Source organism: Nuphar pumila, chromosome 1 (genome assembly GCF_984573655.1).
Source record: "Nuphar pumila chromosome 1, dmNupPumi1.hap1.1, whole genome shotgun sequence".
Lineage (NCBI taxonomy): Eukaryota > Viridiplantae > Streptophyta > Magnoliopsida > Nymphaeales > Nymphaeaceae > Nuphar > Nuphar pumila.
In genome coordinates, this window is record NC_143249.1 from 177,872,010 (window position 1) to 177,885,255 (window position 13,246).

Sequence of the window (13,246 nt, forward strand, 5' to 3'; positions counted from 1 at the left end):
CTATGAAAATACTTAATACAGATATGTTGGATGAACTTTTAAACTTTTAAACTCGAGCATCCGAACATTGCAAATACATGAGTTACTTGATATAAAAAAATCTTAAATTTGCATAAAAAATCTGCAATATTTTTTTTAAGCTCAAAATGACAAATTATGCCAATACCTAAGTTACTTCGCATAAAAAATATAATAACATCGCATAAAAAATTTGTGAATTTTTTTTAACTCAAACTTTAAAACCTTGCAAACACTTGAGTTACTTCGCATTAAAAAATCCAGAAAAGTGCATAGAAATATATAATTTTGTTTTTCAAACTCGAACTGACAAACTAAGCAAATACTTGAGGTACTTGACATAAAAAAAACTGTGATTTTTTTTTAAAACTTGAACCTCAAAACACTGCATATGAAGAAAATTCGTACCAAAAATAGCAGACGTATTTAAAAAAATTTAAGACTTTGCAATAAACGTATCGTTTTGGTCGTAGAGTAAGTTCATTTTATGTTTTTGTTTCTAAAGAGAGTTTTCCCACGAAGCAAGAAGCTTGCAGGTAACTATGGTATGCATGCAGCTTATTTATCATCCGGCCTACCGTTGCCGGACCAGAAAGGGTGCACAAGTTAGGTAGAGAATGGGACACATAAACAGTTCCTTCCTCCCTACCCAACGCCAACAACTTTGTCTTGTGGGGTGGGGTGCGGGCGTGGAGAAGTGCTGCCTACTGTCATGGTTCGGCAATCTTGGCAGAAAAGGGTGGAGTCGTTATCCACAACTAAATCCCCAAAAAAGGAAAACTTGTAACGAATCTGCCGTCCTGCCATGTAAAAAAGCAAAAAACTCTGCTGGATAAGGTTGCCACACCAACCACACTCTCTCTCTCTCTCTCTCTCTCTCTCTCTCTCTCATAATGTCAATTCTATCTATCTGCAAATCCCAAATGTTAATCATAGCTTATAGCTTGCCAATACTACCATCTCTCTCTCTTAAATGTCAATTCTATCTGCAAAGCCCAAATGTTAATCATGCTTATAGCTTGCCAATATTATGATCTAATAGCTCTCTCTCTCTCTCTCTCTCTCTCTCATCTATATAAATGCTATATACAAAATTCATGTATCGTAGCTGCCCATCTCTCTCTCTCTCATAAATCCACTAAACAAAAAAATTTCTTCGTAAACTCGTAACTCTTTCTATATATATATATATCTACGAGGCTTTGTCCGTTATCCCACAATCCACCGATTCTCCAACCGCTGTATAAACAGAGACCTCCAGGAAGCACAAAAACCGAGACGATGGCGCCCTTGCCGAGCGTCCCATCCACATCCACCCAACACAAGCTACCGTCTATCCTAATCCACCCCACTCCCCTCTATTAAGGGAAGCTCCTTCCCTCAGTTGGGTATCTTCCTCTTCCCCTCTTTTCCCCTTCATTTGTTTAGGGGGTTGGGGTTTTCGTTTTCGTTTCAGGAGGATGAGGGGCCAGGATCACCACTCCAGAGCCCTCTGCGAGCTCTGCGCTCTTGTAGTCAGCATCCTCAGATCCCCACCCTTACCCCTCCGCTTCTCCCCCTCAAGCGCCGAGATCGCAGTGCCGACGGTTTCATCCCGGCGGGCGGCGATCACGCCTTCCGGGCTCGCATCGCTCTTGCTCGGGGTGTCGCTCACTCTCATGCTCTGCGGCTCTCTCACCTTCGTGATCGGGTTCATCTTGATGCCGTGGGTGCTGGGGTTGGTCACCGTGCTCTACATGGTCGGGATCGTGTCGAATTTGTCGGGATTGGGCCGCGTCGTTCTCACTCTCACGGCCGCTGCGCCTGTGAAGAAGGTTAAGGATTTTTCCGGTAAGATGGGTTTCTTTATGATCTTCTGTTGATTTTGAGTTCCATTTTGATTGGGTGATCTTTGCTTGTTTTCTTTATGGCTTGGTTTTCTCTAAGAAGGAACGTGGGTATTACCTTCTCTTTTTCCTCCTCTGATTTGTGTAATTGCTACTTGTTATTGATATTTTGTTGCTGTTTCTGTGCCAAAGTTTCTCGAATCAATGATTCGGCTCCTGAAATATGTTTAGTTTAGAGATTGCAGGATATGGCGTATGGTTTTTCTCTTATGCGTTAGATCTGGGAATTGAGTTCAGAGTCATTTGAGCTTTTTGTGAATTTGAATTCGGTATTTAGGGTGAAGGAAGATCTTGGGATCTGTTTCTGGTTGAATTGCGGATTCAGGGTACAAGTTAAGCGGTTAAAAGAATAAAGGAAATGATTTCTTGTAATAGTTACAAAAAAATCTTTATTGTTTGCTTTCTTTAAGAAGCTATTCGAGACACTCTATCTGTTATTTGGATGTATTCTTAGATATGCTTGTTGGATTGTACGCAAGAATGAGCATGCTCTGTCTCTCTTTCTATTGTAGCTAGATGCCATAGGTTTGATTTCTACAGAGGTAGCAGCTTAGGAAAAAATCTAGCTAGAGATTTTCTTTTTCTTTTTTTTTTATGACGAAGTTCCCTGCCAAAGCAGGTAATCTCCGGGTGGGGGTCATCGATACCCAAGCCCTTACGAAATGTTAGGTCATGATGCCTCTGATACTTCTTGTAGAATAAAGAGAAAGATATTGTATATCATTCAGTTCACCATTTCAACATGCTTAAGAAAAAAATGATAATTGTTGGACAGAAAATTACATAAGAAAACACCAGGTAGATCAGTCAAAAATCATAGCTCAAACTTTACCCACATGCTACTTGAGTTGACCCAAATAATATTGGGGATGGCATTCACATACCTGGATTTGTTGGTTAAGGTCAGGTCGGGTACCGTATCAAAATATGAGAACCATGGAGCTTGGTTTTTTCAGATCATTTTGTGTATTTCAGAATGTCAGTGCTCCTGATAGTCCATCCTGTTCCACCACTCTGTATTGAAGCCCTGGTAATAATGGAAATGTTTGCAACCACACTCCTAATGTTTGAAGGAACCATCCTCAAAACTAAACATAATGGATAATTAAAAAACAAGCACATTTCATCAACTGAGGGGGCCAAAATCCTCCCTTTAGCTAAAAGTGAAGTGATTATGTAAATTCATATTTCAATTCCTTTAAAATGTTGAACTAGTTTTTTTTTTAATAAAAATAAATCTAGCCAGGGATGGTAAAAAATCAAGAATGTTGATCTTTGATTTCCTCCCTAAGGTACTTTCCTCAACATTATGTGTTTATTTTCCAAGTAAGGTTCTGTTTGGGAGCCACGTGTTGGAGGGAGCTGAGCATTGGAGAAATAGGAGGCCATCCAATGTGGTGTATGTCTTGTATTGTTAAACATCTTATACTGGACCATTTGGTGTGAATTTATGTAAATCGAGACTTTTCTGGTTCCTCTGTCCTTTGTATGTACAAATCTTCCAAGATTGTGGATTCTTTCTGTTCTAATATTAGTAGAAGAAATGGAGTTTCACAAATTAATTCAGTTTTTATGTTTTCCGATATAGCATTGCAACTTTAGGACGATAGTTGGAGTCTGCTCTCCTAGGGTTACCTCATCTGGAATCCCTGGGGAAGAGGATCTTTGGATACTAGATATGACCCCAAAACAAAATAAGAGGGGTTAAGGTTGGCCACTGAGACGATAGTTTTAAGGTGTTTTATTAAATCAATTTGAATAAGCTTTAATTTCAGTTCGATTTCAAACCCTCTGGTCGATTGTGAAACGACATTCTGTGTAACAGTAATAGCAATTATTTATCTATTGTTTTCAAATTGGCACACCTGTGGTTATAAGAGCATAATAAGCATGCTCATCTTAATATGAGAGAATATCAGCTAATAAACTATGGAATAAAAAATCTACAGTGGGGAGTGTCCCCAATTTTCTTAAAAAAAAGGATTCTTTTACCATTAGTTCGGCTCTTCACATTTTTCAAGAGACATGGGTATTCCCAGCTATATGATATCATTCAACTATGTGTATCAAAATGGTTTACTTGATGTGATCAATTGTGTTTCTAGCAATTCAGAATTATAGAGAAACTATCTTTTAAGTTGACCATGCTTCCTACAGTTTTTGCATGAGTTACTCCAAGGTGTCTGCCGCATAATGCTGCTATAGAGATGAAGACAATGTGGGCCTTGTGATCGCTTCTTGCCTATGCCAACTCCAAGGCTTATGAGTCTAAAACCTAAGTGTTTGTGCAGGTAAGAAGCAGCAAAGCTTTGGAATCTCCAAGTAAAGGGCTATACAAGGTGGAACTTTTTCCCTTTTGTTCCCTTGAAAGATGCAACATTACCCTGCAGTAAACACTGTATTTGATGCAAGGAAAGAATCTGTACCAAAGAAATACATTTGTGGCACTTGTTTCCCTTATATTGATTTTGGATTAGCCTCATTTGAGCTTTGTGTGGGGGGGGAGCATATGGCCTGAAATTCAGGCTAGGCGCTTTGTTGTTTGCTTTGTTGGGAGCAGGAATCCATTCACTTTGTGTATAAATCTCATGCATCAGAGGTTTAAAGAAAAAATTTCCAAAGTGGTGCATTCTATGTATGTATATATATCTGTATCATATAAGAGACCTTTTGCATAGATATGGTAGGGGGTTGTTTGTTTACTTGTTTCCTCAAACCAGAGGAGCATATGGCATGAAATCCCAGCTACAAAAGGTGCTTTGTGGTTTGCTTTGTTGGGACTTGGGAGCAGGAATCCAATCACTTTGTGTATACTTGACCCTTGAGTTATAAATCTCATGCATCAGAAGTTTAAAGAAAAAATTTCGAAAGTGCATTCTATGTATCTGTATTATATAAAAGATCTTTTACATATAAAGGGTAGGGAGTTGTTTGTTCACTTGACCGCTTGAAAAATTTTAGATAAGTTTTTTATGCCCTTTTTGGTTTTTCATATTTTCTTTGCTGCCATTAACCCCGTAGCTTTGCCAGTGTGTGTGAGTGTGAGGGAGAGAGAGGTTTCTTCCTGCTAGAATCCTTTAAGAAACCAGTATTAGTCCCTTCTGATTGCTCAACCCCCCCTCAGAAACCATACTTTTTTTTATCGAATAAACAGAAAAGGGAAAGCAACAATATGAAACAATACCACTGCTACAACATCCCTCTGATATTTAATCAAATGTCACAGAATTAACTATATATCACACAGACCAGAGAGCCACAATAAATCAAGCCGCAGATAAAACCATAGATGGGAAAGAAAGGAGATCAACAAAGAACCATACAAAAGGTGTACCAAAAAGAAGGTCAAAGTATTTAAGGGGCAAAAAACAGAAAAAGAGCTTTCCTGCTTAGCGCTTCTATCCTGTGTAAATATGAACACCGATGGCTATGAGAATGATGGCCACCAGGCCGAAGTAGATGATTGTGTGAACAAGGATGGATAGCCCACTTGTCTGAAGATTTGCAAACTCTATCATTCTGTTCCTCCCCGGGAACTGAAACAACAACCCGGGAGAGAGCAACACGAAGAGGACGGTTACCACCACAGGACCCCAGTCTGCCATCCTTGGCTCTCCAACATCAACAACCCAGATAAGAGCAGATAAGAGAGAGGAAGCAATAGTAGAACCAAGAGAGAGAGAGAGAGAGAGAGAGAGAGGTGGTTAGAGAGCCGAAAGTAATTCAACATTACCACTCATGAAGATCAACAAAATGTTGAACGAACTGAACAAGAACAAAAGCCAAAACAAATAAAGAAAGCACAAGAGAAAAGAACATTAGACATAAAATGGGCTCACGCCGGAGCCGCTTGCCCAGATTGCGACAAAGGCTAGGTAGCATCAGCAAGAAGGAGTGGAAGATCACTAAGATGCATACGCAAGATCGCATAAACATCTACCAAGATTTTATGCACCAGGTTTTGAATGTTAACTCGAATATGACGAAAATGAGCATCGTTTTGCGCCATCCAAATAAACCACCAAGAAGTAAGCAACCACGTCCGCCAGATGAACCTCCACCTCTTGCTGCGCCTAATACAAACCGGCCCCAAGATCCTGCTAAAGATTTCTATAAATATTGGGCAAGACCAGAACAAGTGAAACGTAGATTCTTCTGCAGCTTGACAAAGCACGCACCAACTCGGGAGTTGAATGCCCCACTTCTTTAAATTAGTGTGGGTCTGGATCCTATCGTGCAAAATTAACCAAGCCAGGACTCGAGAACGGGGAGAAGGACCCTTCGCCCAAAGCACATCCTCGGGCAACCAATCAGCCCCTGGCGGTAGCAACGATCTATAGACTTTTTTGGTGAGAAACTCCCCGCTTGGTGCCAACGCCCACTGCAACCACTGACCAAAATTTTTGGAGACCTCAAAATGGTCTCTAAAGCAGGCTAAAGACCTCAACCACAATTTACGCAAGTGCGAGAGCGCCAAACCTCGGGTTCCCAGACGAACCGGAATAAGAGTTGGATCCCCATATTTAGCAAGAAGAAAACTAGCACAAGGGTTATCTGGTTGGTGGGCCAACCAACATTGCTTGGCGACAATGCTTCGCAGTCTGGGCACCGGAATGCCTAAACCACCCATACGTCGAGGTAGTACCACCGAACGCCAACCAATCAAGTGACGCTTACCTTTGAGTTTACACCCAGACCATAGAAAGCCTGCCAGCAAGCGCGACAACTGCTTCTCTACTCCCACAGGCATCACAAACAGAGACATGAAAAATTTTGGAATAGTTGAAAGAACATGTCTGACTAAGGTTAGACGTCCAGCGCTAGAGAGATAAGACGACTGCCACGAAAGCAATTTGCGCTTCACTTTTTGAAGTGTCGGAGCCCAAGGCGCTGAAGAGAGGGGCTTCACTTATAACGGCAAGCCAAGGTACATAATAGGCAAGTCAGAAGTAGTGCAATTAAAAATTCTCTTTCCAGCTGCAAGCATATTGGCATTAACATTGAACATGGTAATAGAGCATTTGGTCTCATTTAGAGAAAGCCCGGACATGGAGAGAAAGAACTGAATGATAAGCTTGAACCTAAGCATCTGTTGAACATTTGCACGACAAAAAATGATCATATCATCAGCATAAGTAAGAATATGACCCGAGACGTCGGAAACCTGCAAAGAATCAATGAAACCCGATACAACAGCCCGCTTAAGCAAGACCACAAGACCCTCAGCAACTGCATTGAACAACAAAGGTGATAAGGGGCACCCTTGCCGCAAACCCCGCCCTAGCTTGAACTGGTCTCCTCTAATACCATTGATATTTAACATGGCCTGGGCATTTGAGACCAACTCTCTCACCCAACCAGAAAAACGACGACCAATACCGAAATTTGCTAACATTTGAAATAAGAATAGCCAATGCACAGAGTCAAAAGCTTTATGAAAGTCTAATTTAAGGACAAAGTAAGGTTGACCGCTATGCTGCAAGGAATGGACCACCTCGAACGCTATGATGAACGAGTGTTGGACCCTCTTATTACGGATAAAGGCGAACTGAGAGTCTGAAAAAAATTGGTTAGCCACCGATTTCAGCCTATTCGCCAAAACTTTGGCAAACATCCGATAGAGAGCACTCATAACTGAGATTGGTCAGAATCGAGAAATATCATTGGCCTCATCATCTTTCAGAATGAGCAAAATAATAGCAACATGCAAATGATAAGGCAGACTGGAGTTACGATGAAACTCATCAAACATACTCACCACGTCTGATTTAACACAGTCCCAAAAGATTCTAAAAAAGTCAACATGAAACCCGTCAATGCCAGGCGCTTTCCAACCCGACAGATCCTTAATGGCCGAAAAAATATCATATTCAGATAACCTTCTTTGCATAGATCTGGCTTGCTCTGGCTGAATTGAGCCAACTAGGATATTACCAAAGACACCCTCCACAGTTAACGAAGCAGAATATAAGTCCTTAAAGTATAGCGAAACTGCCGAATTAACGTGTTGATTGAGATAAGAAACACCCTCAATGGAGATAGAAGGAACAACCTTCCTCCTATGACGATAGGAAGCATATGAGTGAAAAAATTTAGTGTTACCATCACCAGCCGCAAGCCATTTCATCCTAGACCTTTGCTTCCAACGAATTTCCTCTTTGATCCTCCAGTTTTTCAAGAGCATAGTTAATTCTAAGGACCTGACCTGAAGATTGAGAAGTTGCAAATCAGAAAGAGAGTCAGGAGAAAACATAGAGTGATACAACTCAGAAATCTCTTGATCCCATGCGGCTATTTGAGGTGGTTAGAGAGAGTGAGGCAGTTATATCCACGGCAGACCCAAGTGGAGAGGGAAGAGAAGGGTAGTTAGAGAGAGGGAGAACCAGACTGATGTTTTTGTGAAAAAAGGGTTTCCCCCAGATTCAAAACCACGTATATTGCAGGCTGAGAGTAGTAGCGACACGTATATCCCTACACTACCTCGTTTGCAATTTGTTCGGTGTTGGTGGCCTCAATTTTGGGCTTATGGAAGTGACATTGGTGATTCTTCCCTATGAACGTTTCTGCAGTAGGACTTAATAATGACTGCCACCAACTCCGTTAGGGCTAATGTAGGCAGCCACTATAGGATGAATATGATTAGCAATTACATGAATCGGTACTTTGATCATGGGTGCAACTGGGACAAGGTTTATCTTGATGCTGGACCCAATACCTTAAACCAAGAACTACCACTTGATCAACGCGAACAGTAAATTTCAAGACTAGATGGTCAAAACAAATAAAATTATAGCTGGCATTAGGGGTGGCAATTTCTGACACGACCCGCCAACCCGCCTCTTAGGCGGGTTCGGGTTGGGCTTAAGCCAACCCGTTTAATAAACGGGTCGACCCGCGTAACCTGTTTATTAAACAGGTCGGGTTCAGGTTGGGGGTATGCCAACCCGCCAACCCGGCTGACCCGTTTAATAAACGGGTTAGGCGGGTGGGTCAACCCGCCAACCCGTCTGCCAACCCGCCAACCCGACCCGTCAACCCTTCAACCCGACCCGTCAACCTGACCCACGAACCTGAGAACCCGTTTACCCGACCCAACCCATTTATTAAATGGGTTGGCGGGTCGTGTCGGGTTACCCGTTTATTAAACGGGTCGGGTTCGTGTTTGCCACAGCCGACCCGTTTAATAAACGGGTCGGGTTCGGGTTGAGGTATGCTGACCCGCCAACCCGTCTGGTCGACCCGCCAACCCACACGATTGCCACCCCTAGCTGGCATGACAAAATACAGGTATGACAGGATATTTTCATGACAGAGGGCTTAAGGAATAAAATTATAGCTGCCACAGTTCATTTACTTCCTGACATTCAAAATCAAATTATTTGGATACTGAAGTTTTAAAATTGGAATGGACCTTTTACAAAAATAGTTTATAACGTATAAATCAAGTAATTCAGCAGATAGCTACCATTAAATAGAGCACATAATTATGAATTTCCTTCATTAATTTATATGTTCATTTCTGTTCTTAATATATAAGATTGTCCGATATACGATTTTTCATAGTTAAAGCAGGTAGAAAGAATTCTAAACCGGCCGTGTCCCTTCATGGCTAATTCCATAGCCGGGCAGAAGAAAAAAATAAGTTTGTTATCAATTGTTTGCTTGGGTTATATTTACAAGGAATAAATCGCATGGGTTTTACCATCTTGGGTTGCACACATGGGTTTTACCAACCGGAGGCCAGCCAAGGTGAGGTCAGTGATGGGGTTTTTTCCCTTGGATTATCCAAAAAAAATCTTGTTGCACACATTTAAAAAAGAAAAAAAGTGATGTGTGTGAAAAAGCACCAAGGTATCAATTAATTCCTCACTCATTGTTGATGTTTGAGGTTTCTGACATGAACAAAAAATCAAGCTCAGTGGGCAGCAACTGATGCTTTTTAACCAGGCTACTTCTTGGGAATTAGAATAACAGCAGCTACTGGTTACAAATGAAAAGCATTACCAACACTTCATCTTGTAACAAACAACTCATAAAGAGGCCTAGCGTGGTGTGAAAGAGGGCAGATCAGGAGCAATCACATTGCACACTTTGAGTGTGCTGCTGCACCTGACTGCCCTCCATCTCTGGGATACAGCCTGTCAGCTGTGGGGCCCAACAAAAGATGGAGGGCAGATCAAGTGCAACGGCACACTAAAGTGCAGGAATGTGGTTGCACCGGCCGTTGGTGTGAAAAGCATAAGCTTTTTCCCCCAAAGAACCCTTCCCTAAGGCCTAAACACCACTCACCTCTTATTCCTTTGGTACCCGTCCTTTTTCCTCTTTTACTTTTTTTTTTCCTTTGGGCATCAACTAAAGAAAAGTATAACACCAAACCATTCTTCAAGGGAACAGTTCCTGCACCTCTCATTACTCAGAGAGAGAGAGAGAGAGCTGCTGATTGGGGACTCGTGGTGATAGCAGTCGTATTCTTTGTTCTTCTATCACCAGGCCTTTTGGTTCAAATACCAGGAAGGTCAAGGCTGGTAGAGTTCGTTTACTTCAGCACCAGCGGTACATCAATCCTAGTTCATACCATCATCTTCTTTGATCTGATTACCATTTTTCTGATAGCAGTAGGTGTGCATATACACAGGCTGAAATTCCAAAGGTCCTAGTGTGCATGCATGCATGTGTGTGTGTGTGTGTTTTGGAATAAGACCAACAATATTTATTGGTTTTGAGTTGCATGAATGTGGGCTATTAAGAACCATAAGGCAATGATTTAGTGCAACTTTTTCTAAAGAGAAACAGCAGGTGTTATGCAATACGTTCTGATAAAGATATAAACGTGTTGGTTAAGTTGTCAGTGGTGTTTAGTGGGCTGGTTTACAGATTCTGCTGAAAGAAACCTGTGGTCTTTTTAGATGGATTTTTTGTTAACAGTGTCGTGATAAGCTTTTGTATTTTATGTCAACTCTTTTTCCTGTTGTAATTTCACTTCGATAGTAAGATAAAGTGTGTTCCAGTTGTGGTTCAGGAATAAGGAGGCTGATGATATTCTTGTAAGCTATATTTGAAAATCTTGAATAAATAGAACAAGCTGCTGTAAAAATCAGACATGTATACATATTGAGATAATTGCTAGCTTATCTAGTATAGCATTCTTGATGTTTGGCTAAGCACTAGTGATCATTTCATACATTTGTGATGGATCCAATCGTGTATTTTTATGTCATTCAAACCATAGTAACTACAAATTTGTGGATGGTGTCGGCAATTGAAGTTTTATGTTGTACCCCTGATTTCTGTGCAGTTGGTTATCCTCTGATATGCTCATAGCAGTTCTTGGGTCCAAGTTTGGTTTATGCTACTTTGAGCTATGTAAGCTAGTCTAGACAAGTTCTCTCCAGCAGCACAGAACAGGCTAGGCTCCACCGTAAGTCAGGGGACTCATTTGAACCCATACAACTAAACCAGACACACCATTCATGAAAAGATTAAGCATTGTGAAACCTTGGTTACTCTTGGGATATAGTTTGCTGTATGAACCTTATTTTCCTAAGAATTGTGAATCTGAGACACCTGTCGTATCTCACTGAAGTAGCATTTATAAATTATTACTGAGATATATGGGTGAACATGAAGAAATCGATTTTACCATCAATAATTTGATTTCAGTCAAAGAGGAAATATGGAAATCCTAGCCCGGTTACAATTATAACATTTCCAAATCCTGTGAAATGAGACGGTCTCTGTAGGGCTGCCTTGATTCAAATGAACATATTCTTTTAAGAAATTATACAACTATTGCATATGTTTATAACCAACACTGAACATAACAAAAAATTAACATTGTGAATCTCATTATCAATCAAAATAAGTACCAAATGACCGTACAACAAAATTCTCCAGAATGTCATGTAAGAGCTAAGATAAAAAAACAACCTCCAATGCAGCAACAATCAGTGATTCTCAGTGTCATCCACCACAAAGATTGTCCAGGCTTAATGAATAGCAGTTGGCTGTCGTTTACAGACTAATCACCTCAAGCATTAAGCAGCATTCATGTAACAATATTGTAAGGTGCAACGCCACTCCAGGATAATTCTCATATAGAAATCAACCTTATGGTCTTTTGCCCCAATTACATGCCAAACCACCCCTTGACAATTTAAGATAAAAGCTATCCAATAAGGTTTGAAACTTGGAAAAACAGGGGAAAAGAGTACTTATTACTAGTTTCTTCTAAATAGGTTTGAGGTGCAAGCCTAGACTTGAATTGAGATGGATGACATTAGCAAAACCAAGGAGTTCAGTTCTATGCACTACCTTCTCTTCAGTGTCATGCAGGCCTGCCTAGGGGCATGTTTGGTCAGGCATGTAAACGAAAACTGCATGGTGCACAGACCACTTGGTTCTGTAACTGCTTCCCACACATTCGTGCCAATGTGAGAAAATTAACTTTTACTATGATCAGATCCCATAAACCAGGCATATGCTTGCATGAATAAGTTTCCACTCACCTGACTTGCAGGGCTAGATACTCGATCATTAAGAAACTTAAATGCTTATGTTAAAAAAAATCAGAAAACAAGCAGTAAAGACAGGAGTGAAAATTTAATTGCGATTCCCACCCATGAACGATCAAAACCAAGTGTCTTGAGGCAACATGTGATGGCCGGATGCTGGTAATGCACCCATAGTTGGCAAACTCGTGATTCAGAGTCGGATCGTTGAATCCTTGACTCGCAAGTCAGCGGGTCGACTCGGTAACTCGGACGAGTTAGGACTATGCATTTTCTAGTGTTAAGATATGAAAAAAATCAAAATTCATATTGTATAATCACTAAATTTAGCACATGACATCAATGACTAAGCTATATAAGTATTCAACTATACATAATTGTTAATATTTATGATTTAAAAATATATAATTCTTTATAACAAGTATTCTTTTATGGGAATTATGCATTAAAATCACAATATTTATGATTTAAAAATATATAATTCTTTATAACAAGTAATCTTTTATGGGAATTATGCATTAAAATCACAAAATGCATGAAAAAAACACATAAGAGGCATGTGGATCGGCAGTCCTGAATCGGTGACCCACTTGGGGTCCGATCCGGGTCGACTCGAGAGATTCCCGAGTCGACTTGCCGGGTTTGCCAACTACGAATGCACCAACTTTGCCAGGCCATGCTGGGTCTGTACCCCTTGTGTAATGGAAAACAATATCTAAACATAGAAATATATAACCCTGAATCATGATCAAATTAATCTAACAGAAGAAGTCAAGATATTACTTACTCGAGAAACAACTTTCAAATTTGCTATCTACTATCAAGCACACCAAG

General features: G+C 40.6%; 3 protein-coding genes across 8 annotated transcripts; 2 read left to right on the forward strand and 1 right to left on the reverse strand.

Annotated features, from left to right (window-relative positions):
- Positions 1–1,130: 1,130 nt before the first annotated feature.
- LOC149851418 (uncharacterized) lies at positions 1,131–11,336 on the forward strand. 6 transcript variants are annotated; one of them, XM_090000601.1, is made up of 2 exons: positions 1,131–1,848; positions 2,081–2,480. In XM_090000601.1, the coding sequence occupies exons 1-2, from the start codon at positions 1,479–1,481 to the stop codon at positions 2,149–2,151; spliced, it is 441 nt and encodes a 146-aa protein (XP_089856727.1). In that variant the 5' UTR covers positions 1,131–1,478; the 3' UTR covers positions 2,152–2,480. The 6 variants fall into 6 exon arrangements, with proteins under 6 accessions (XP_089856727.1, XP_089856745.1, XP_089856741.1 ...); XM_090000619.1 differs by lacking the exon at positions 2,081–2,480 and adding an exon at positions 11,200–11,336 and having other exon boundaries at positions 1,132–1,848; XM_090000615.1 differs by lacking the exon at positions 2,081–2,480 and adding an exon at positions 3,236–3,373 and having other exon boundaries at positions 1,133–1,848.
- On the reverse strand, positions 5,303–5,509 carry LOC149851419 (uncharacterized). The gene has a single exon (XM_090015021.1). It carries the CDS (start codon positions 5,507–5,509, stop codon positions 5,303–5,305), a length of 207 nt encoding a protein of 68 aa, XP_089871147.1.
- Positions 10,111–10,561, forward strand: LOC149851420 (uncharacterized). Its single transcript, XM_090001750.1, has 2 exons — positions 10,111–10,131; positions 10,292–10,561. The coding sequence occupies exons 1-2, from the start codon at positions 10,111–10,113 to the stop codon at positions 10,559–10,561; spliced, it is 291 nt and encodes a 96-aa protein (XP_089857876.1).
- Positions 11,337–13,246: the final 1,910 nt, after the last annotated feature.